At 45.3% G+C, this 20,656-nt stretch overlaps 1 protein-coding gene across 3 annotated transcripts in view; it reads left to right on the top strand.

Annotated features, from left to right (window-relative positions):
- LOC310993740 (triple functional domain protein) overlaps window positions 1-20,656 on the top strand; it is an 89,110-nt gene that overhangs the window by 45,082 nt on the left and 23,372 nt on the right. For all 3 annotated transcript variants that reach the window (XM_083982189.1, XM_083982190.1, XM_083982188.1), the window contains exons 4-23: window positions 71-185; window positions 1,998-2,190; window positions 4,945-5,049; window positions 5,307-5,503; window positions 6,647-6,893; window positions 7,704-7,826; window positions 8,334-8,525; window positions 9,886-10,017; window positions 10,586-10,816; window positions 11,590-11,712; window positions 13,231-13,422; window positions 14,072-14,241; window positions 16,666-16,840; window positions 17,246-17,441; window positions 18,750-18,916; window positions 19,056-19,175; window positions 19,290-19,481; window positions 19,581-19,730; window positions 19,840-19,954; window positions 20,472-20,587. In XM_083982189.1, coding sequence (XP_083838315.1) covers window positions 71-185; window positions 1,998-2,190; window positions 4,945-5,049; window positions 5,307-5,503; window positions 6,647-6,893; window positions 7,704-7,826; window positions 8,334-8,525; window positions 9,886-10,017; window positions 10,586-10,816; window positions 11,590-11,712; window positions 13,231-13,422; window positions 14,072-14,241; window positions 16,666-16,840; window positions 17,246-17,441; window positions 18,750-18,916; window positions 19,056-19,175; window positions 19,290-19,481; window positions 19,581-19,730; window positions 19,840-19,954; window positions 20,472-20,587 — 3,251 coding nt within the window. The remainder of the gene's footprint in view (window positions 1-70; window positions 186-1,997; window positions 2,191-4,944; window positions 5,050-5,306; window positions 5,504-6,646; window positions 6,894-7,703; window positions 7,827-8,333; window positions 8,526-9,885; window positions 10,018-10,585; window positions 10,817-11,589; window positions 11,713-13,230; window positions 13,423-14,071; window positions 14,242-16,665; window positions 16,841-17,245; window positions 17,442-18,749; window positions 18,917-19,055; window positions 19,176-19,289; window positions 19,482-19,580; window positions 19,731-19,839; window positions 19,955-20,471; window positions 20,588-20,656) is intronic.

The following is a 20,656-nucleotide window of genomic DNA, read 5'->3' as shown; positions in this document are numbered from 1 at the left end:
ATATAAATGCCAGCCTGTATTCCTGTCATGTTTCTAATCAAATGTGTGTGTGTGTGTTTTCCCGCCTCAGGTGGCAGAGACAGACGCGGTGGTCCAGTGTTAACGTTCCCATCACGCAGCAACCACGATAGAATACGAACGGACGACCTGAGGAGACTGATCGCCTACCTCGCCGGCATCCCCAGGTTACACATTAATTACAATTTCCTCTGCGGTGTGTGCGTGTGATTACTGTGTGTGTGTGTGTGTGTGTGTGTGTGTGTGGAGGAAGAAGGATAAGCAATGTCTTGATGAACAAACACCCAGAGTGAGCGGCCGAGCCAACACGTGAGAGAGTGGAGACAAGCATGTGAGGAACCAGAGAGGAGCGGTGGCGGCGGAGAGGAAATAAATTCAGCACCAGTTTGTTTGCTGCAGCTTCAAAAAAAAAAAAAAAAACGGTTGTTCAGTGAGATGATGATGGGATGGAGAGGGGAAAGCCTGAGCTGAGAGAGGGATGCAGAACAGAAAGCAAATGATGGAGGGAAGGATCGGAGAGAAGGCAGCAGAGAGGGAGAGGGAGAGGGAGAGGGAGAGGGAGGGTGGATTAAAACTGACAGAGACGGAGAGCGCATGTGTGAGGAGGTGTGTGTGTGAGGGAGCGAGCGAGCGAGCGAGCGAGTGTGTGTGTGTGAAAGCAAAACAAAGTGTCGCAGTAGCTGGAGCAGTGCAGCAGCAGCAGCAGCAGCTCCTCACCTCGCAGGTAAAACATCCCTCCTCTCCACCTCGCTCTTTATTTTTTTCCTTTTTAATCCCGCACCCTCCTCTTCCTCCTCCTCCTCTTCCTCCTCCGCTCCGTCTCCCTCCGTCCACTCTCCTCTCCTCTCCTCTCTGTCCGAGTGTCATCACGCTGTCTCCGTTTGGTTTAAAATGTGAGCGAATTCCCTGTTGAATCTCCTCTTCTTGACTTTGTCTCTCGTGGTTCTCGCTGTCATCACATCTTTTTTTTTTTTTGTGCATGTATCACATTCTCTCTCTGTCTCTCTCTCAGCTGTGTGGTTTTTTGGTGACCAAAGGTGTTCTATTTTGGGAAAGGCAACATCTGCACACTGCTGCACACTGGCTTGGATGTGTACTGACAGGCTGTTAGAGAGGGAGAGGGAATGGTTTGGAACAGGACGGAGGCATTTAGAGAGATGCAGTGATTGAAGAATGTGGAAATGATACGTATGATGATGGTTAAAACAGATGGAGGAGTGTTTTGTGTTGTGTTTTTTTTCTCTAATGCATGAAATCACTCGAAGGGAAAGAATCAGTTCAGGGTTGTGGATTAAATAAGTAGCGCTGGCCAGAAAGATTCGACAGACAAAGCCAAACTCTGACGGCGAAATGTTTCTGCCGCTGGAACTGTAAAGGCAAATTATCTTTTTATTTTATTTAGATGTTTTATATTCATGGCAGATTTTAGTTTCAGGTGTGTCAGTTCAGTGTGTGTGTGTGTGTGTGTTATAATGATGTCGGCCAGAGCAGAGCAACACAGGGACTGGAGGTTGCTGATGCACAAACGTGCTGTTTTGTATTTTTTATTTTATGCACATTTATGAGTCATTCGTCACAGGTTTCTCTGTGTGTGTGTGTGTGTGTGTGTGTGTGGGAGCGTGGGTGGGTGTGTTTGCTGCGTAGGCTGCTCACAGTATAGAAAATGCGTCATCTCACTGTCTTTGATTGTTTTTTCCTTCTCTCCCTCTTTTTCCCTCCTTTTTCATCTCTATCACCCTCTCCTCTCTTTTTTTCTCTTTTCTCTCCATCATCCCTCTCTCGTCCTTTCCCACGCCTGTCATCTGTTTCCTCTCTCTCTGTCTCTGGATTATACTCTTTCCAATCTCTCTCTCTGCCCCTCCCTCTCTCTCACACACACCCCCCTCCTCTCCCTCCTCCTCCTCCTCCTCCTCCTCCTCCTCCTCTCTTCTCTTTAATTCCTCCCACTCTCACTGACCTCGATCCCTGTCCACTGCCAGCGAGGAGGTGTGTAAACATGGCTTCACGGTCATCGTTGATATGCGCGGCTCCAAGTGGGACAGCATCAAGCCGCTGCTGAAGATCCTGCAGGAGTCGTTTCCATCCTGCATCCACGTCGCGCTCATCATCAAACCGGACAACTTCTGGCAGAAGCAGAGGACCAACTTCGGCAGCTCCAAGTTTGAATTCGAGGTGAGATGAGATGGAGCTCCAGTAACAAATATCTTCTGCACAGTTTCTACAGTTGCTTTGTTTACCTGAAAAAATTACAAATGTGTTTTTTTTTTTAACCTGATAAACATTTGATGCTTTATAGTCAAAGCAAAGAGCTTCTGGTGTGTGATGTAATTACATGCCACTTAGGGCCAGATGTAATACATTTGTAATATGCTGTAGTACATCTAAAAAAGCCCACAGACATGTGTCCTGTTTTATATTTGGCACTTGTCATGTGCAGTAAAAATAGATAAAAAAAAAAAAAAAAAAAGAGTTAACCATTTTCCCTAAATTTGCAATCAGCTGTGATAACGACCGCTGTGCCCCCCCCCACCCTCTCTCTGACGAGCTGCTCATTGTCGGCACATTTCATTATTTTCCTCTCCCCGCGGCTCGGGATGTGTTCATCACCAGCCAGCTGTCTCTACCACGGGAGGAATTTCATCACACTGGAACCAAAAAAAAAAAAAAAAAAAAAAAGCACGCCACGCGGCGGGGATCACGAGGACGAGTGTTTGTGACGGCGTCAGTCAAGCATTAGAACGCGTTTTCACAGCTAATTTAATGAGGTATTCAGGAGGCTGATTCTTACGCTCCGGCTGTGTCATAGTTAAGAGACGGAGGAGAGAACAAAAAAAACTGCGCAGTAATGTGCTCACACAGAAGGAACATGTTTTTTTTTTCTGTTGAGTACAGAATCCGCCATCTGATCTGATATGATAAACACTGGTCTGATGAGGACTAGATACCAGTTCCCCACCCTCCCTGTTTGATCCGTCTTTAAAGAATCTAGATCACACATAATGATAATGATCATGTCTTGGTGTGTTTGTGTGAGCGCTGCCGGTACTACGCTGCATTTCTGATACTGTCAGTTCTTTTTTCCTTTTTTTTTTTGTCACTGCAGCTGTGTGAGTGAACACGCTGCTGTGGAAATTGCTCTGATTGCTCACATGCCCATGCACACACACAGCTCCACTGTAGTCTGATGACACCGTATTGATTATTTGATTGGAAGAAGAATAGCCAGATGCCACGGGGCAGCCTACGATGATCACCAGCCCCCCCCCCCCCCCCCCCCCCCCCCCTCTCCCCCACACAGCCATCGATCGGATACATTGCATGTATGTGTGTCACTCCCTGACCTCATACATTCACCTTTTATGATGATGAAGATGAAGTTTGGATGAAAAGAAAGCTTTCATGAACTGATCCACCACAGCCAGCAACATGTAGCTCTCAGCTTCCTGTTGAAAGTTTATCTCATTGTCTCTGCGTGTGCAACAAGGATTCTCCACACGCTCTGTACAAAAGAAAAACCAGAGGTCGGACATGTTTCTCTCCATCCTCTCTCCTCCCTTTCCTGTTGAAATGAGACGGAATGAAAGGAAGCAGCGAGCCGCCGCGCAGCGAGCCGTCGACTGAAACCTCAATTTTTTATTTTTTTTTTATTTGTTGATGACTTGCGCGGTTCTGTGGGAGCAAAAACGTTACCCAAACCATCCTCTCTCTCTCTCTCCCTCCCTCCCTCTCTCTCTCTCTCAGCACAAATCAATGAACTTGAACAACAACGGCGAACAACGTGGGTATCAGTATTTTCCCCCCTGGCAAGAGCCGTGGCGCTTCTTTATTACCCAAGGACAAGAGTGCGAGCGTCTCTGCATTGTTTGGCCTACACTAAAGTGATGTAGCTCTCGTTCTGTCTCCATCCGTCTCTGGACATGTGTGTGGGGGTGTTTTGTGCGGAGGTGGCTCAGCAGAAACACAGAGGCACTGAAACCAAACAGGGAGACATTTCCTCACTGTATCTCTGATATTGATATTGTAATATGCATTTGTTGTTGTTGTTGCCGTGTGGAGAGGATTTTTTTAATTTTTCTCATTTCACTAATGTGAAGGACGGGCAGGGGCAATCGAAGGGAAACTGTGCCAAGGTGATTGAGCTGTCTGAGTTTGAAAGGCACAAAAGACAACACAGCAACATTTTTTATAGTACATTACACTTATATATACTTGAGCTGGGCTGAAATGTATTAAAAAATCACATCTCTCCTACTCTGCTGTCATTTAAAAAGAAAATCTCCAGCCATGGCTTTCTCTATAGAACATTGCACAAGAAAGCAAATAACCACAGGAGGAGGTGGGGAACTGAGTGAGATTACCTTAATTCTGCTTTTGTTTTGTTTTTTCTTATTATTTTTCTTCTTTGCATTTAGCTGTGGTGCGAGAGACGGGCAGGACACCCGCCCAGTCCCATCTCTCCTCTCTTAACACTAGCACTTGGCTTCGAGTGGCCTCCAAAGGGAGAAACCCCTTGACTATGACGTGAGAAGTGTTACAAGTAGAGATCTTATCCTACCAAACGGGGCGTTGCGTCACCCGTAACGACGACGTAGGAGCCACGAGTGGGTTTTCTCCAGCGGTTGTGTTGCCTGACGCGCGGGCTTTGATGATCTTTTCTTTGTGTGATGACCCAACGAAGATGAAATACAGAAAACAGAAGACGCATTCGCCGCTTTTCATCTTGCACCTGGCCTCCCTGTGATTTAAGGGGTGGTCTTAAGGGTTAAAAGAATTGGGACACCCCTACCCTACCCTTAACCGTGAATGTGCAAATCTGAGTGGAAGTGGTTAAAACGGGACAAGTCCTGATGGTTTTGAGCGCTACCAGGTGAACTCCTCCTTTGTTCCCTCTCTTTTAATACTTTCCTTTCACCTCTTCTCCCCCAGACCACCATGGTGTCACTAGAGGGCCTGACGAAGGTCGTGGACCCGTCCCAGCTGACGGCGGACTTCGACGGCAGCCTGGACTACAATCACGAGGAGTGGATAGAGGTCAGACAACCGGCCCGTCCCGTCAGTCAAGGCTTTTCCGCCTGATCTGTAAATCTATCCCCAAAATCCCTGCCGACATTCAGCTGTACAGGAGCCATAATCAATAAGCAGAGAGCAAGACGAGAAACTAAGTGGCTGAATTTATCAAAGGAGGGACTGATGAGAAACGATGCTACCAGTAGCTAATCATAGTTATCTGCCGTCGGATGCTGACTCAGTGGCGTTTACTCGAGCTTTCCCTGTGTTTTTTCGTCCAGGTTCGTGTGGCGTTCGAGGAGTTCTCCGGTCACGCCACCCAGATGCTGGCCCGACTGGAGGAGATGCAGGAAACTGTGTCGAGGAAAGATTTTCCCCAAGACCTGGAGGGAGCCAGACGGATGATAGAAGAGCACGCCACACTGAAGAAGAAAGTCATTAAAGCCCCGATAGAGGAGCTGGATACTGAGGGGCAGAGGTGAGCAGACAGCTTGAGCTTTTACTCACCGCTGAATTTATGACTGAAGATGAGTGGAGGAAAAGCCACGACTTCCACGACCCTCTTGGCAAATGTTTTTTCTGCTACCAGGTCTAGTGGAAAGGTAGCATTTCTTTCTGTTTTAACACTAAGCATAAGCTTTCATGTTGCCATGTAGCTCTTTGCATATTTTATACTTACTACTACATTTACTACTACTATTTTTGTAATCTTTAGAGCGAATTAAGCTTATTCCCTTGGTGCACTAACTGTAAATGTCAATGTCAAGTGTTAAAGGGATAGTTCATTTTTGGGAAACTGGTCCGTTACCTTTAATTGTCGTTGCAAGCTGTTTTTAGATTGGCAGAGCAGAGCCGCAAGCTGCTCAGAGGCTGCTACGGAGGCTAATGGGATTTCTTGGTTTCCCTCATCAAACTCATCAAATACACAATCCAATGTTTTCGAGGCAGATGCAGAGACTGCTTGCCGAAAAACTGCCCCCGACGGGAACGCGCATCAGCTGTTTTGCATTATTTTACCTCGCAAACAACTCTGTCTCATAACATTCCGTTATTATCTCATAGCATGGTGAATGTGTAGGTCACAACTTGTCCACAAGAGCATTTTGGAGTTGTTGGATTGTGTATTTGATCCCATTAGCCTCCATAGCGTAGCTCGAGCAGCTCGCGGCTCTGCTCCGTCGTTCTAAAAATAGCTTGCACCAACAATTAAAGGTAACGAACCTACTCCTAAAACTATAGGGATTATGGCAATGGGCCAATTTGCCAAAATGTTGTACTATCCCTTTAAATGTGATTCAGATTTTGATGGGAGATGTACTTTTACTTCCAAAATTTTTCATGTCAGAAGGCAAAATGATGTGCAGACAGTTCATTCACATGCATATGCATGCAACTGTCTGAAACTATAAAATATTATAATAAAGTTGATGCCCATCAGGCTGGATCCTAAACAAAACAGCAGCGTTCCATTAGAGGGAAACTCCTGTGATCTCTGTTAGTGCCGTGTCCTATTATAATAACATGTCTCTCAGGAGTAAATGTAAAACTCTGCTCTTAAAGACAGCAAAGACATGAGTAATGCAGCCCCAGACATGAAACCACATATTAAATCCACCTCCAGGTTGCTGCAACGCATCCAGAGCAGCGAGTCCTTCTCCAACCGCAACGGCAGCAGCGGCAGCGGCGGCAGCAGCAGTAGCAGCGGCGGGGTCTGCAACGCCGACACCCAGGGCCTGGTGCCGCGGATCACTCAGCTGCTGGACAAGCTGCACTCCACCCGCCAGCACCTCCACCAGGCGTGGCACGTCCGCAAGCTGCAGCTGGACCAGTGCTTCCAGCTCCGGCTGTTCGAGCAGGACGCAGAGAAGGTCGGTGCAGCCATGTAGTGGTAATCTATAACCACAGCTGGGGATCACTGTAGGGCAGACAACTGCCGATAGAAACAAAAACATAATTACACCCACAGAGAGGCATTGATTCATCCTCCATGTGAATTCATGTCCTTTTTTTTCTCCTGACCATGTAACAGCGGCTTAAACTTAATTTCGCAAATAAAACAGCAGATTAAAAACTTAATGGCTTCACCCACCCTCCGCCACATCCCCCTAAGCGGAGGATAACACACGCAGCTACACCTATAAGTCTGGCTGTCAAACCAGACAGCTCAGGCAGATGACAGCCGCAGCGCAAAGTAGGAAGGAGACGGGAAGAAAATCCACAGATCCATGTTTGAGTGAGTAGAATAAAACAGCAGGTTGCAGCAACGAAAGAGAGAGAGAGAGAGAGAGAGAGAGAGCTGCAGTCTTGGATACACTGCAGTAGTAGGAGCTTGTTGCTAGGACACCATAGGCCACGAGTTGTTCTCTAGGAGAGAGCCTGAGAGGATACTCATAACAGAGGCAGTCCGTTTCTCTGTATTCTGGCCTGGAAAGATGACAAGTGTGAGCACACTGCAGCAGCACACAGACACACCGGGGTCCGTCCACAGGGCCGGGCGCCAGCTGTTTGTTTGTTTTTTTACCTGCTCCCGCAATGATCTGTGAAAGTTAATCGTGTGCTCGTCCTGTGTGTGTGTGTGTGTGTGTGTGTTTTTGTTCTAACTTGTCTGGCTAACCCTTTTCTTTTTCTTTTTCTTCTTTGTGTGTTTGTCTGTCTGTTCTGTCATCCCCCTGCTTCAGATGTTTGACTGGATCATGCACAACAAGGGTTTGTTCCTGGCAGGCTACACAGAGATCGGTAACAACCACCCCCACGCCATAGAGCTGCAAACCCAGCACAACCACTTTGCAATGAACTGCATGGTAAGACACTGACACGCGCACGCACACATGGTGGTGATGCTTTTCTATCTACTGGGACAAGGGTCAAGTTCCTGCCCTGCATTGTATTATCATATAGTTAAAGCACTTAGTGTCAGGCTCCAGCTCTGTGTTTGGGTGTTTGGAGCTGCGTGTTAGCAGCAGCACAGCCAGGTATTAAGTAATCCTATTCTTTATCTACAGCCACTCTTACATAACCATTATGAAACCGTTGTGTTAGTGTCAGCAGATGAGAAACGATGGCGACAGCCCAGTAGCTTTCTGCATCTCCTTTTTTTTCTTGAATTCACTCTCACCCTCCTCTCCTCTCCTCTCCTCTCCTCTCCTCTCCTCTCCTCCCCTCCCCTCTCCTCTCCTCTCCTCTCCTCTCCTCTCCTCTCCTCTCCTCCCCTCCCCTCTCCTCTCCTCTCCTCTCCTCTCCTCTCCTCTCCTCTCCTCTCCTCTCCCCTCTCCTCTCCTCTTCTCTTCTCTTTTCCCTCCATTGCACAGAACGTGTACGTGAACATCAACCGCATCATGTCAGTGGGGAACCGGCTGCTGGAGTCGGGTCACTACGCCTCCCAGCAGATCAAGCAGATCTCAGGTCAGCTGGAGCAGGAGTGGAAGGCCTTCGCCGCAGCGCTGGACGAGCGCAGCACGCTGCTGGAGATGTCGGCCAGCTTCCACCAGAAATGCGACCAGGTGGGTCTGACGCAGACAGACGCCCACACAGAGGATACAACTAAGGATTTTTATGATTAATTAATTGATGGGTTGAATTGTTTTATTCCTAAATTGTCAGAAAATAGTGAAACATGTCTTTAAAACAGCTTATTCTGTTTGAATAACTGTTTAAAACTCACTGATGCTCAGTTTACTAACATATAAGACAGAGAATTGCAGGAAGTATCTCACTAGAGAGGCTTTGTTTTTAAAAATGACTAAAACACACCAGATACATCATGTGAGGATCCACCAGGAAGAGCTGGAAAATGATGCTGGGGAGGGGGACATCTGGAGAACTTTGTTGCCCTGCCGCCCCTGCATGGATAGATGGAGCTTAGTTATATCAATTAAACAAAACTCACTAAACTCTGATATCGATTTAACTTCATGTCATGTTTCACAAGTCTTCAGTAAAACTCAGAGATGCACCTTCAGAACCTGCCGAGGTGTTGACCTCTGCTGTGCTAATGGATGCACGTGGACATACGCGCGCCCTTCCCCGGGTTGTAAAATACCCATTTGGCTTCATTAAATCTGTAAAAGTCTCACATGTGCAATGCATTAACATACATTTACATAAACATATGCGCAATATAAGTAAAGCATTTGTTATCTGCTGTTTATTCCTGTCCGTGCTCATTAACCGGACCACTATGGAATGATTCATGGGCCGAAAAAGCACACAAGCAGAATCCCAATGAGGAAACATGGGTGGTACAACTTTTCCGACCTGGAACATTGCCGTCATCAAACCGGGCTTTCATGCTCGTGAGCTGAAATAGGAATAGCTTCTTCTTTTTTTTTTTCCAGAGGTTTCACCCCAACCTTTTCTCCCCCGCACACAGACGGAGGCTCGTCTGAAAAGCTTTGTTCTACCTCTGTATCTTCTCCTATTTATCATGGGAGAGAGGTTTAAAGGACAGTAATGAGACGGAGATCACTTCAGCTTTTTGATATTTCTTTGAGATGAGACTCGCCGATTGTTTTTGTTTCCCTTTCCCTCCCACAGGGGGGTACACAAAGTTCCAGGAAGTCACCACAGGCCAATAAACAGCACTTTCAGCCACAGATAATATCCTCTGAAATAGTCTTCAGAGAGCTCATATACCCACACGTAAAGACATTCCTGCATGTTTAAGCCCAGGAATAGTAAAGAAAATGCTCCTCGGGCGAATTCATGCACGCCGGAGTATGTCTGACTAACATGTGACTCCTGTGGGAGAGCACAAGGACGTATACAGCACAGTAGCACCGTCTCATGATGCGTCTCATGTGAAATGCTTAACATCTGAGGAGCAGTCTGTGTTAATGCAAGTGTGTGGTTCTTCCCCTGCAGTACATGAGTAACGTGGACTCATGGTGTAAAGCGTGCGGTGAGGTGGATTTGCCCTCCGAGCTACAAGACCTCGAGGACGCCATCCACCATCACCAAGGCCTGTACGAACACATCACTGCTGCTTATTCTGAGGTAACGTCACACTTCAATACATCGATACAAAATGTACAAAATGTACAAAATGAGTTCAGTCAGTCCATAGCTCTATGTATGTTTGTGAACAGTGCTTGGATGTGATGTGGTGTGAGTTTCAAAGCGCTGCAGCTGCATTTACTGATATTAAAACATCATTCCCACACAGTAACTGTGGCAACTTCTCGGAAAATAAAGTTTTAAAATTAAGTTTCCTTTCACATTCTTTGAAAAATGCATCTTCAAATAGCATCAAGTGAAAAATAAAAGTATTTTTTCCCCCTAGTCAAATTCTGCACAGTACACCTTTACTCCAAATTGGATTTAAAATAAATGGCTGTTTTTACACTGACAGTATTTACTGCACAGTGTGAGATAGAACTCCTCAGTGCCTCTCTCACCATTCCCCCTTGTGGCACTTTTGTTTATTATCTCTTTTTTTGAGTTTCTTAAAGTGACATCAAAATTCACCCATTCAGTTTGGTGTCTGTTTGTGTTTTGATCACCTCGAATAAAAAATAAAAAAACAACCTGTGACAAGAATGCAATTCGTGTTTTTTAACCTCAGGTGAGCCAAGACGGCAAGGCCTTGTTGGACAAATTGCAGCGACCTTTGACCCCGGGCGGCGCCGATTCACTGACGGCATCGGCGAACTACTCAAAAGCAGTGCACCACGTCCTGGACATCATCCACGAGGTGCTGCACCACCAGAGGCAGCTGGAAAACATCTGGCAGCACCGCAAAGTGCGGCTGCACCAACGTCTGCAGCTCTGCGTCTTCCAGCAGGACGTCCAACAGGTACACACACACACACTGTATATGTTTATGTTTGTATGCATGCTCACATTTGCTCAAGCACGTGGTAATTCAAGGACGAAACTGTTGCCAGTGTTTTTTTTTTCTCAGTATAACATTAGAGGGTCAGACAGTAATTTGAAAATAGCAGGGTAGCTTACTGGGTAGAAGGATTGTACTCTTAATAGAGGGTTTGATCCCAGCAGCAGCCATGTTTCCTATCAAAATGTCCTTGAGCAAGTTGCTGGAACCTTACGTCTGCACTCATCCTGCCTTCCTGTGGAAAGAAACACTGGAGAAACGCCTGAAATGTAAATGTCCTCTGCATAATGAAGGCCGGAAAACAAGCACAATGAAAACGCCATAATCAAATGGTTCGGATATGATAATGCAGTTGCTTTAGTGTCCCCAAAAAAAAAAAAAGAAAAGAAAAGAATCCTGGGCATTCCTGAGAACGTTGCCGTGGCAACTGTTGCCATGGCGATCGAATTGGGTCATATGTCCATGCAGATGCTGATGGTGTTCATCTCTTAACGCTGTGAAGGACACAGAGCAGCAGAGAGAGAGGAGTGTGAGCAGGCGGAGAGGCATCCCATGATACCCATCTTTGTCTCAGTCAGCCCTCTCTGCTCTTTAACTCTCCCTTGATCATCATCATCATCATCATCAGCTCGCCGCTCAGCTGCCACTGTCAGAGCGCCCCCTCGTGGCTGTGCTGTTTTTTTTTTTTTTCCAACTGTCCTGTCTCTAACCTCTGTGGTCTCAACACAACACAGGTGCTGGACTGGATAGAAAACCACGGCGAGGCCTTCCTCAGCAAACACACAGGTGTGGGGAAGTCCCTGCACCGAGCCCGAGCCCTGCAGAAGCGGCATGAAGACTTTGAGGAAGTGGCACAGGTAGAGATCACTTCCATTTCTCCCTCTATCACTCTCAAAAATACCAAGCACCATTTTTTTTTTTTTTTTTTTACAGCTGTAAGGTCTACTACGTCTGTTTTATCAATTCAGTTAATTGTTGTGTAGTTTTATGTTTTTAGGCAGTTGTATTTCAAAGTGAGACCTTGGACATTCCTCCTCTTTTTAAATGAAAAGTTGTATTGATTCCCAGTAAAAGGCAGCTTTGTTCACTTCAGTCCACACTTTCATCACGACCTGATTCAAACAGCAGCTAATGGCTCGTTTAAGATATTGGTAGCCAGTAAATAAGTTTAAACGTTACTGTAAAATTGACATTGCTGACCACACTGACTTTATGACTGTTCAGTCTATGTTGAGCTGAAGCTACACAGTCCTGTTTAGAGGCTGCACTGCATCTCCTCTGTCTGGGGCTATTTGTGCCGCCAAGCTCACCTTTAGTTTTACATTGTGGTCTAAACACCATGTTTACTGTAACTTAAACAATGTTTGGGATTTTTTTTGTGCCCCAATAACACTGACAAGATGCTTACAGTACGTCCAAATTTTGAGCTAAATCTACTGTGGGTATTTCCATTTTATGCAACTTAACACTTGAACTGTGCACCACAACAACAGTTCAGACGGAAATATTTCATATTTATAATGTTTTATCAATTTCAATTGTCCACACAAAACATAATAAGTGTGAATATTATACAATGTAAGTGATTAAACTACTCAGCAGTATATAAAATGTAGTAGCTCAACTAACCTGGTGCTTCTATAGTTTTTCCTTTTTTTCCTTTTTTTTTTTTAAGTATATTTTTTTGCGTTTTTGCCTTTATTTGATAGCACATAGTGAGATAGACAGGAAAGGGGGAGGCAGAGAGAGGGGGAATGACGTGCAGGAAAGGTCTGCCTGACGCGGTATTCGAACCGGGGACGCCTGCGTTGAGGACTGTAGCCTCTACATGGGGCGGCCGCCTTAACCACTGTGCCACGCACCGCCCCCATAGTTTTTACTTTTAGCTGTGGGTTGTGTCAGTGCAGGACTTAGCTTGCAATGGAGTCGTGTTTTAATGTTGCTGTTGTGTTACACTAAAGCTTCAGCTGCAAGTAAAAACTTCCTCCAGAGCTGTATATCGGATACTTGCCCAGAATCTCACAGGAGATATTAATATCAACCTTTTGATATCCCACCTTTAATGTAACCATTTGTTTCTGCAGCATCTTTCTCTTCCTCTTTATCTCACCTTCACCCACTCTCTCTCTCTCTCTCTCTATTTCCTCTCAGTAGTTATCTCTGTGCTGCTCCGCTATCACCGACTCTATCAGTGTATGTGTCTTGTGCACATCCTGTTTTTCATCCTCTACTTGTTTCTGCTGCGTCTCTCTGCTCAACATCAAAATATAATATATTTTTTTGTTTGCATTGCATTGTTTTCTCTGGTAAATTCATATCTGGTTCTGTCTCTGCCCCCCCACCCCCACCCCACACCCCACCCGGTCTCGGTGTAGAACACGTACACCAATGCAGACAAGCTGCTGGAGGCGGCCGAGCAGCTGGCGCAGACTGGAGAGTGTGACCCAGAGGAGATTTACCAGGCCGCCCACCAGCTCGAAGACAGGATCCAAGACTTTGTTCGCCGCGTGGAGCAGCGCAAAGTCCTGCTGGACATGTCTGTCGCCTTCCACACGCACGTCAAAGAGGTAGGCAGGCGGGCGGGATGGATGACATAATGCTGAAGTGGATGGTGGGCTGTAGCGTTTTGTGTGTGGATGAGAGCTTTCACAAGAGCAAAATAATTACCAGATAAGATGGAATAATGTGATTTGTTTGGTTCAGTCACGAAGAGACGGACTGAGGACGTTTGTCTCGGTTCTTTCAAAAGGGGACAGTTTCTGAATAAATTGAAGATAAAGTTTTAGCGTTGAGGGTTGGCTTGTAATTTAAGCTCAGGCGTAGGATTAGGAATCGACGGAAGTCGGCGGACCATCATCATTATCATCAAGCAGCTTTTGTGAGTTGGAAAGAAATGGGAAATGTGTGTGACTGGTTGTTTACATGTTCTAGTGCAGCCACAGTGTGTGTTTGTGTAGTTTTGTAAGAGAACAGACAGAGCGATCCAGTCTGCTGTTACTCCCTCAGACGACACGTCCTCCAATTATTTTTAATTGAGAAAATGAGATTTCACACGCAAGCCTACCCAAATAAAATTTGGGTGACACTTCCATAAAATGTTCAGAGGGGCCGGGGACGCTCTGTGCTGTCAAGCGAATTAAGTTGCTGAAAAACAAATGTCCGTTGTTGAGGAGCAAAGCGAGCGCTCCGATAACCGTCCTCCCCTGTCCTGTGTAGCTGTGGACATGGCTGGAGGAGCTTCAGAAGGAGCTGCTGGACGACGTTTACGCCGAGTCGGTGGAGGCCGTCCAGGATCTGATCAAACGCTTCGGCCAGCAGCAGCAGACCACGCTGCAGGTCACCGTCAACGTCATCAAGGAGGGAGAGGACCTCATCCAACAGCTCAGGTTAGACAGTCATACACCTCACCGACAGTTCAACCACAGCAAAGCATGAAGGAGTCGGATGAAACCCTGGCGTAAGGATAGAAGACGTCTGCTTTTGATGCAGCTCCAATAGTTGCTCTTTGATGCTCTTATATAACAGTCAACATACTTCAATGTACACTAACAGTTTTTTATTTTACCACTCCAACTGCAGTAAAGTCTAAACCTTACAACCTGGTGAATACGGAAAATGAAAACTTGTCTTCCTCCTCTGCCAGTGATGAGAAAACTGCAGCTGTAATGCAAATCTGAAGACGGCCTAATGCCATCTGCAAATTTAGAAACTGCCCCTAACCATCATTTATATCCTCTTAACTATTAGTTTAGATAGAAGCCAGCAGGAGTGAAATAAAACAGGATAACAGTGCGCATGCTGTGTCCAACAGAAGAGCGGTAGTAACCCTCTAAACTAATTAGTGGTGGTAAAAAAAAAAAAAAAAAAAAAAAGTACTGGCTTACTCATCTTTTAGTCTTTGTGTCAGCGAGTGTTGGTTTTGAATAGAGCTCTGGCAGGACGCTTTAGACGTGCACAGATTTGGAATTAATGTGTAAACAGTGGAAGGAGCTAAATATAAGCAATAATGATCTGTCAGTGTAATTTTTTGAAATGAGATGCATGAAAACCAAAAAGAAAGCTGAGAGGACGGGAGGAGGTGTTGGAGAGGTGGCTGCAGATGACCCTCATTCTCCAACTCTATTTTTATACAGAGGATGTTCCAATCGCTCCTCTTCCTCTCTCTTCATCCACCCCCTCCCCTTTTTTTTATTTCTCTCTTTCTTTTTCTTTCTGTTTTCCTCTTTCTCTCCATCCCTCTCTCACTCTCTCTCTCTGGTGTATTGGCTCCACTGTGAATTCTTACATAAGTCTGCTTTTATAAGCATGTGTCTAATTGTGTGACAGTCTCCCCAGGAGGCAACTGTAACTCTACACACCTTTTGTGTGTGTGTGTGTGTGTGTGTGTGTGTGTGTGTGTGTGTGTGTGTGTGTGTGTGTGTGTGTGTGTGTGTGTGTGTGTGTGTGTGTGTGTGTGTGTGTGTGTGTGTGTGTGTGTGTGTGTGTGTGTGTGTGTGTGTGAGACTGTACGGGATGTGTGCACACGTGCATTCACGAATGTGCATTTGAGTGTGGGAGTGCATCTGTCACGCCGATTACTCAACCTGGAGCCAATCAGAATCTGTCTGACCTTCGCTGTCTTTGCCCGCTCGTATTGGGCCTCCCGCAGGCTCACAAGTGTCTGTGTGTGTTCGGTGTTCATGCGTCACGCAGGTGTGTGTCTGTCAGGCTGATGACTCAGAAACCGATCGACCTCTTTCACTTTTATCCCTGGAGACTCTGTGGTCCATGTTGTGTGCACCATGATCAATGTAGACCATCCTCTGTTAGTACGACCAGTGTGATGTGTTGTACTCTGTTTTTAGCAGCTTGATGATCAGTGTATCTCCGGAAATCTTTGACTGGATCTGACTAGAAACAACTGTTTATTATTATTTTATTTTTTTAAATGTATTAAATGACCCATCATAATGGGGAAAATACCTTCTAATATCTGGAACAGGGTTGAATAGAACACTGAAATCCATTCAATAAAAGTGAAGTGGCTTTACTTTAATATTTAGAGATAAATACTATAATCGTTATAGTATTATGAAAGAAATGTGGTGGAGATTTCATGCACATTATTTTCTTTTTTTTTGTTGAAATAAATACAGTCCTAAATATAGACTTATCTTTCAAACCATGTGACATTGTTTCCGGCAAGTCTTCTACAGACATGTTAGATAAAAAAAAAAAAAAAAGAGATGCCAAGAGTTCTGGTTTAACACTATTTTATAAACTACCAACTCTGTAGCAGTGGAGGGAAAGGTTTAAAGATTTAAAGATATACATTTGATGTGGAATAGTTAAATTAAAATGGATTTTAATTTCAGGCTATTTGTGTCAACTTGTTTTGAGGTGAGTTATGAATGAATCTATTGTGTCTGTACTGATTGAAGTACTGTATCTGTGTTTCTATTGAAGTGTAAAAGCAGAATAGTGAACTAGGAGGAAACCAAAATAGAATTTACCAGAAACTAGATTTAAAAAGGTTTTCAGAGAAATCATCACATTTTTAGTTGTGAAATACAAATTCTAAATGTGGTATTAGTTTTCTCCAAGGATAAATTAGCTCCATCTAATCTCAATCAGCCTCTCGTCTCTGATCTGCTGGTTTTGCTATATTACAGCTAAGTAAGCTTCTGCAGCCTGAGCTTTGCAGCAATTTTAAGAGCAGCTTTCCAACTCCACTTGGCATCAAGCCCGACAGTATCTTTATGGCTGTTTTTATTAAAGTGCACCACTCTGCCTCTCGCAGCTTATTTCTTAATTGTGCCTTTCTGTTCCAGGGACTCGGCCATCTCCAGCAACAAGACGCCCCACAACAGCTCCATCAACCACATTGAGAGCGTACTGCAGCAGCTGGATGAGGCCCAGGCCCAGATGGAGGAACTCTTCCAGGAGAGGAAGATCAAACTGGAGCTCTTCCTGCAGCTCCGCATCTTCGAGAGGGATGCCATTGATGTGAGTCCCCTCGGGATCTTTTTTTTTTTTTTTAGTGCACCCATGTCAGGAGTGTGTGACTGAAGACATTTTGTGCAAACATGAAATTACATTATCCTTGTGGGAGGTGCAAAGTCAGAAAACAGAATGTGCAGAAATGATAATAATCCATTCAGACTCTATGTTTTGGTATCATATGATATCACTGTGTTGTGTCTTCTGATACCATGTGTTACCAAAAGCAAAATTTATTGATGATGACCATGCAAAACTGCCATTTAGTGCTGCATTATCAATGTGTGACAACCACAACCAGCAGCTTGATGACTTTTCACTGACGATGGGTATTATTTGAAACTAAAAAAATAAATTCCATCTTCTCACATATTGATATTCAAAGTGTGTGTGATTTGCACCTTTCACCAGATCATCTCCGACCTGGAGTCATGGAACGAGGAGCTGACGGGTCAGATGAACGATTTTGACACCGAGGACCTGACGCTGGCCGAGCAGCGGCTGCAGCACCACGCCGACAAGGCCCTGACCATGAACAACCTCACCTTCGACGTCATCCACCAGGGACAGGAGCTGCTGCAGTACGTCAACGAAGTCCAGGCCTCTGGTGAGTCCATGATGAATTCATGATGTCTCTGTTAAAGGGATAGTTCAACATTTTGGCAAATTGGCCTATTGCCATAATCCCTATAGTTTTAGGAGTAGGTTCATTACCTTTAATTACCAGTGCAAGCTGTTTTGAGATTAGCGGGGCAGAGACGCGAGCTGCTCAGTTAATGGAGGTGAACAGCACTGGTCCCCTGTCCCTCAAAACTCATCAAATACACAATCCAACAACTCCAAAACGCTCTCGTGGACAAGTTGTGACCTGCACATTCAGCACGCTATGAAATAATAATGCAACATTACAAGACAGAGTTGTTTTCGAGGCAAATGTGAAGCCGGAACTACATTTCAGACATGGCTGCTGGGTGGAGTGATTTCAAAAAACGCAAATATTTCCGAGTATTTACTTCATGTGTCGTAATGTTACACAGTTATACGTTATTATTTCATAGTGTGCTGTATGCAAGACAAGCAACAAATTGTGACCTGCGCATTCACCACGAGAGCGTTTTGGAGTTGTTGGATTGTGTATTTGATGAGTTTGATGAGGGAAATGCGAAAGTACCGTGTGCCTCCGTTGCGTTAGCTGAGCAGCTCACGGCTCTGCCCCGCTGGTCTAAAAACAGCTTGCACCGACAATTAAAGGTAATTAACCTACTCCTATGACTATAGGGATTATGGTATAGGCCAATTTGCCAAAATGTTGAACTATCCCTTTAAGGACGAGACATTTTCAGGTGGCAGGTTTAAAAAGAAAATAACTTCAGTATCCACTTCCATGAGGCGTTGTGCATCTGCCCTCCGTCAGAATCTATTATACCTCAAGTGTGGCGTGAGGGATGAAGTGGCGAAGTGAAGAGATGTTTGACTGTCAGCTGCTCGTCGCCACGTCAGTTGTCAGTCGTCAGTCTTCATCCAGCCGAGGGTTAAAACAGGATACAGCTCGTGTTCACTGCTGCTGCACAGATTCCTGTGTTGGCTACATTAGTTTAATATTGATACTGTGTGGGCGTCGAGGTCGGAGTCGGTCAGTGTTTGTGATGAGAGGCGCCCACTCACCAACCATAATAACTCACCTGTGATCTCACATGCTAATAGGTGCTTTCTGAAAGAGCACAAGACATGGTTACATCACGTCACGTGTATCGAAGCACACTGATGATATTATCCACAGAGGAGTTATTAGGACGGATAAAAGCATTTCAAGTTCATTTAGGAGATGTATTACAGCTAATTGGCCAGACCTGCTGTGGGTATCCATCCAGAGCTAATATGTGTGTGTGTGTGTGTGTGTGTGTCTTCGCTCCAGGTGTGGAGCTGCTGTGTGACCGGGACGTCGACATGGCGACGAGAGTTCAGGACCTGCTGGAGTTCCTCCATGAAAAACAGCAAGAGCTGGACCTGGCTGCCGAGCAGCACCGCAGGCATCTGGAGCAGTGCGTCCAGCTGAGACACCTGCAGGCTGAAGTCAAACAGGTAGCGCCCCCTGCAGGCCAGGATGCTGGAACTGCAGAATACAAGGATGATTTTTTTTTTTAAAAAGAAGGAAAAAACAGCAGGCTGCGATTAAAGTCTCAAGTCGGCCACATGATCCCACCTTCCATTGTTTTTCCAGGTTCTGGGTTGGATCCGTAACGGCGAGTCGATGCTGAACGCTGGTCTCATAACAGCCAGCTCCCTGCAGGAAGCCGAGCAGCTGCAGAGAGAACATGAACAGTTTCAACACGCCATCGAGGTGAAGTTTCTCCCTCGCTTACATTTACACTACTGTGTGTTTTTAGATTTGATTTTATCAATGCTCATCATGTTTGGTAATTCCAAACTTCTCCACCTCCTTCCTCCTCTGCAGAAAACCCACCAGAGTGCCCTGCAGGTCCAGCAGAAGGCCGAGGCTCTGCTCCAGGCCAACCACTACGACATGGACCTGATCAGAGACTGCGCCGAGAGCGTGGCCTCCCACTGGCAGCAGCTCATGCTGAAGATGGAGGACAGGCTGAAGCTGGTCAACGCCTCTGTGGCCTTTTACAAAACATCCGAACAGGTAAGAGACGGAGCTCGACTCCACAAAAAAAACCCCCCCAAAAAACCCAATTGTGGCGTGTTCCTCGGGCGGCTGACTAGAGTGTGTTTGTGCGCTCAGGTGTGCAGTGTGTTGGAAAGCCTGGAGCAGGAGTACAAGAGAGAGGAGGACTGGTGCGGAGGAGCTGACAAACTGGGACCCAACTGTGAAACAGACCACGTCACACCCATGATCAGTAAACACCTGGAGCAGAAGGAGGCTTTCCTCAAGGTAACACACACACACACACACACACACACACATACATTCAGCATCAAACTGACACATCAAAGTGAAGATACATGTCTGACCCGAGTGTGTGTTGATGTTTGTCCATCAGGCGTGCACCTTGGCCAGAAGAAACGCAGACGTCTTTCTCAAGTACATGCACAGAAACAGCGTGAACATGCCCGGGATGCTGAGTCATGTCAAAGCACCTGAGCAGCAGGTTAAAAGTGAGTATCAGAAAACACAGATAAATGATTGAAAAAAACAACAAGCTTTGATAATTCTTACGGACAAACCAACCACAACGTCGACAGTTCAAGTGAAGGAATTGTATCTATTCATAAGAGTAAATGTATAAAGTAAAATACGTCATATGGATGGTGTTGAAGAAGGAATACTGAATTTTATTTAACTAGTCAGTGGGGGAATATCTAACAGAGTTTGCATCCATAAGTAATACAATGACAGAAGTCTGAGTATGATTCATTAATAAGGTTTCAGACACTTTCTGCAATAAATCATCTAACAATAAAAATCTTGGACTCTGTTTTATATATTAGATGTGAAATATATTGGTGCATATGATACTAAAATGGGGCAAGACATTTTTGTTTATTTATAAAATCAACAATTCTCAATAGCATATTTAAGTAACTTAACTCTTTTGTCTCTTACTGAGTCACAGTGAGCGTAACCTCGGTGAATGTCTGAACTGTGAGTGTTTTCTGTCTCCCTCTCGTTCAGACATCCTCAACGAGCTGCTGCAGAGAGAAAACCGCGTGCTTCACTTTTGGACCATGAGGAAACGACGGCTGGACCAGTGTCAGCAGTATGTGGTGTTTGAACGCAGCGCCAAACAGGTGAAAAGCAAAAAAAAAACAAAAAAAAAAACAGGTCTGGGTTTAAAACAAGAGTTCAGTTATGTAACA

Source organism: Trachurus trachurus (assembly GCF_905171665.1).
Source record: "Trachurus trachurus genome assembly, chromosome: 11".
Lineage (NCBI taxonomy): Eukaryota > Metazoa > Chordata > Actinopteri > Carangiformes > Carangidae > Trachurus > Trachurus trachurus.
This window is presented reverse-complemented; position numbering and strand designations above follow the sequence as displayed.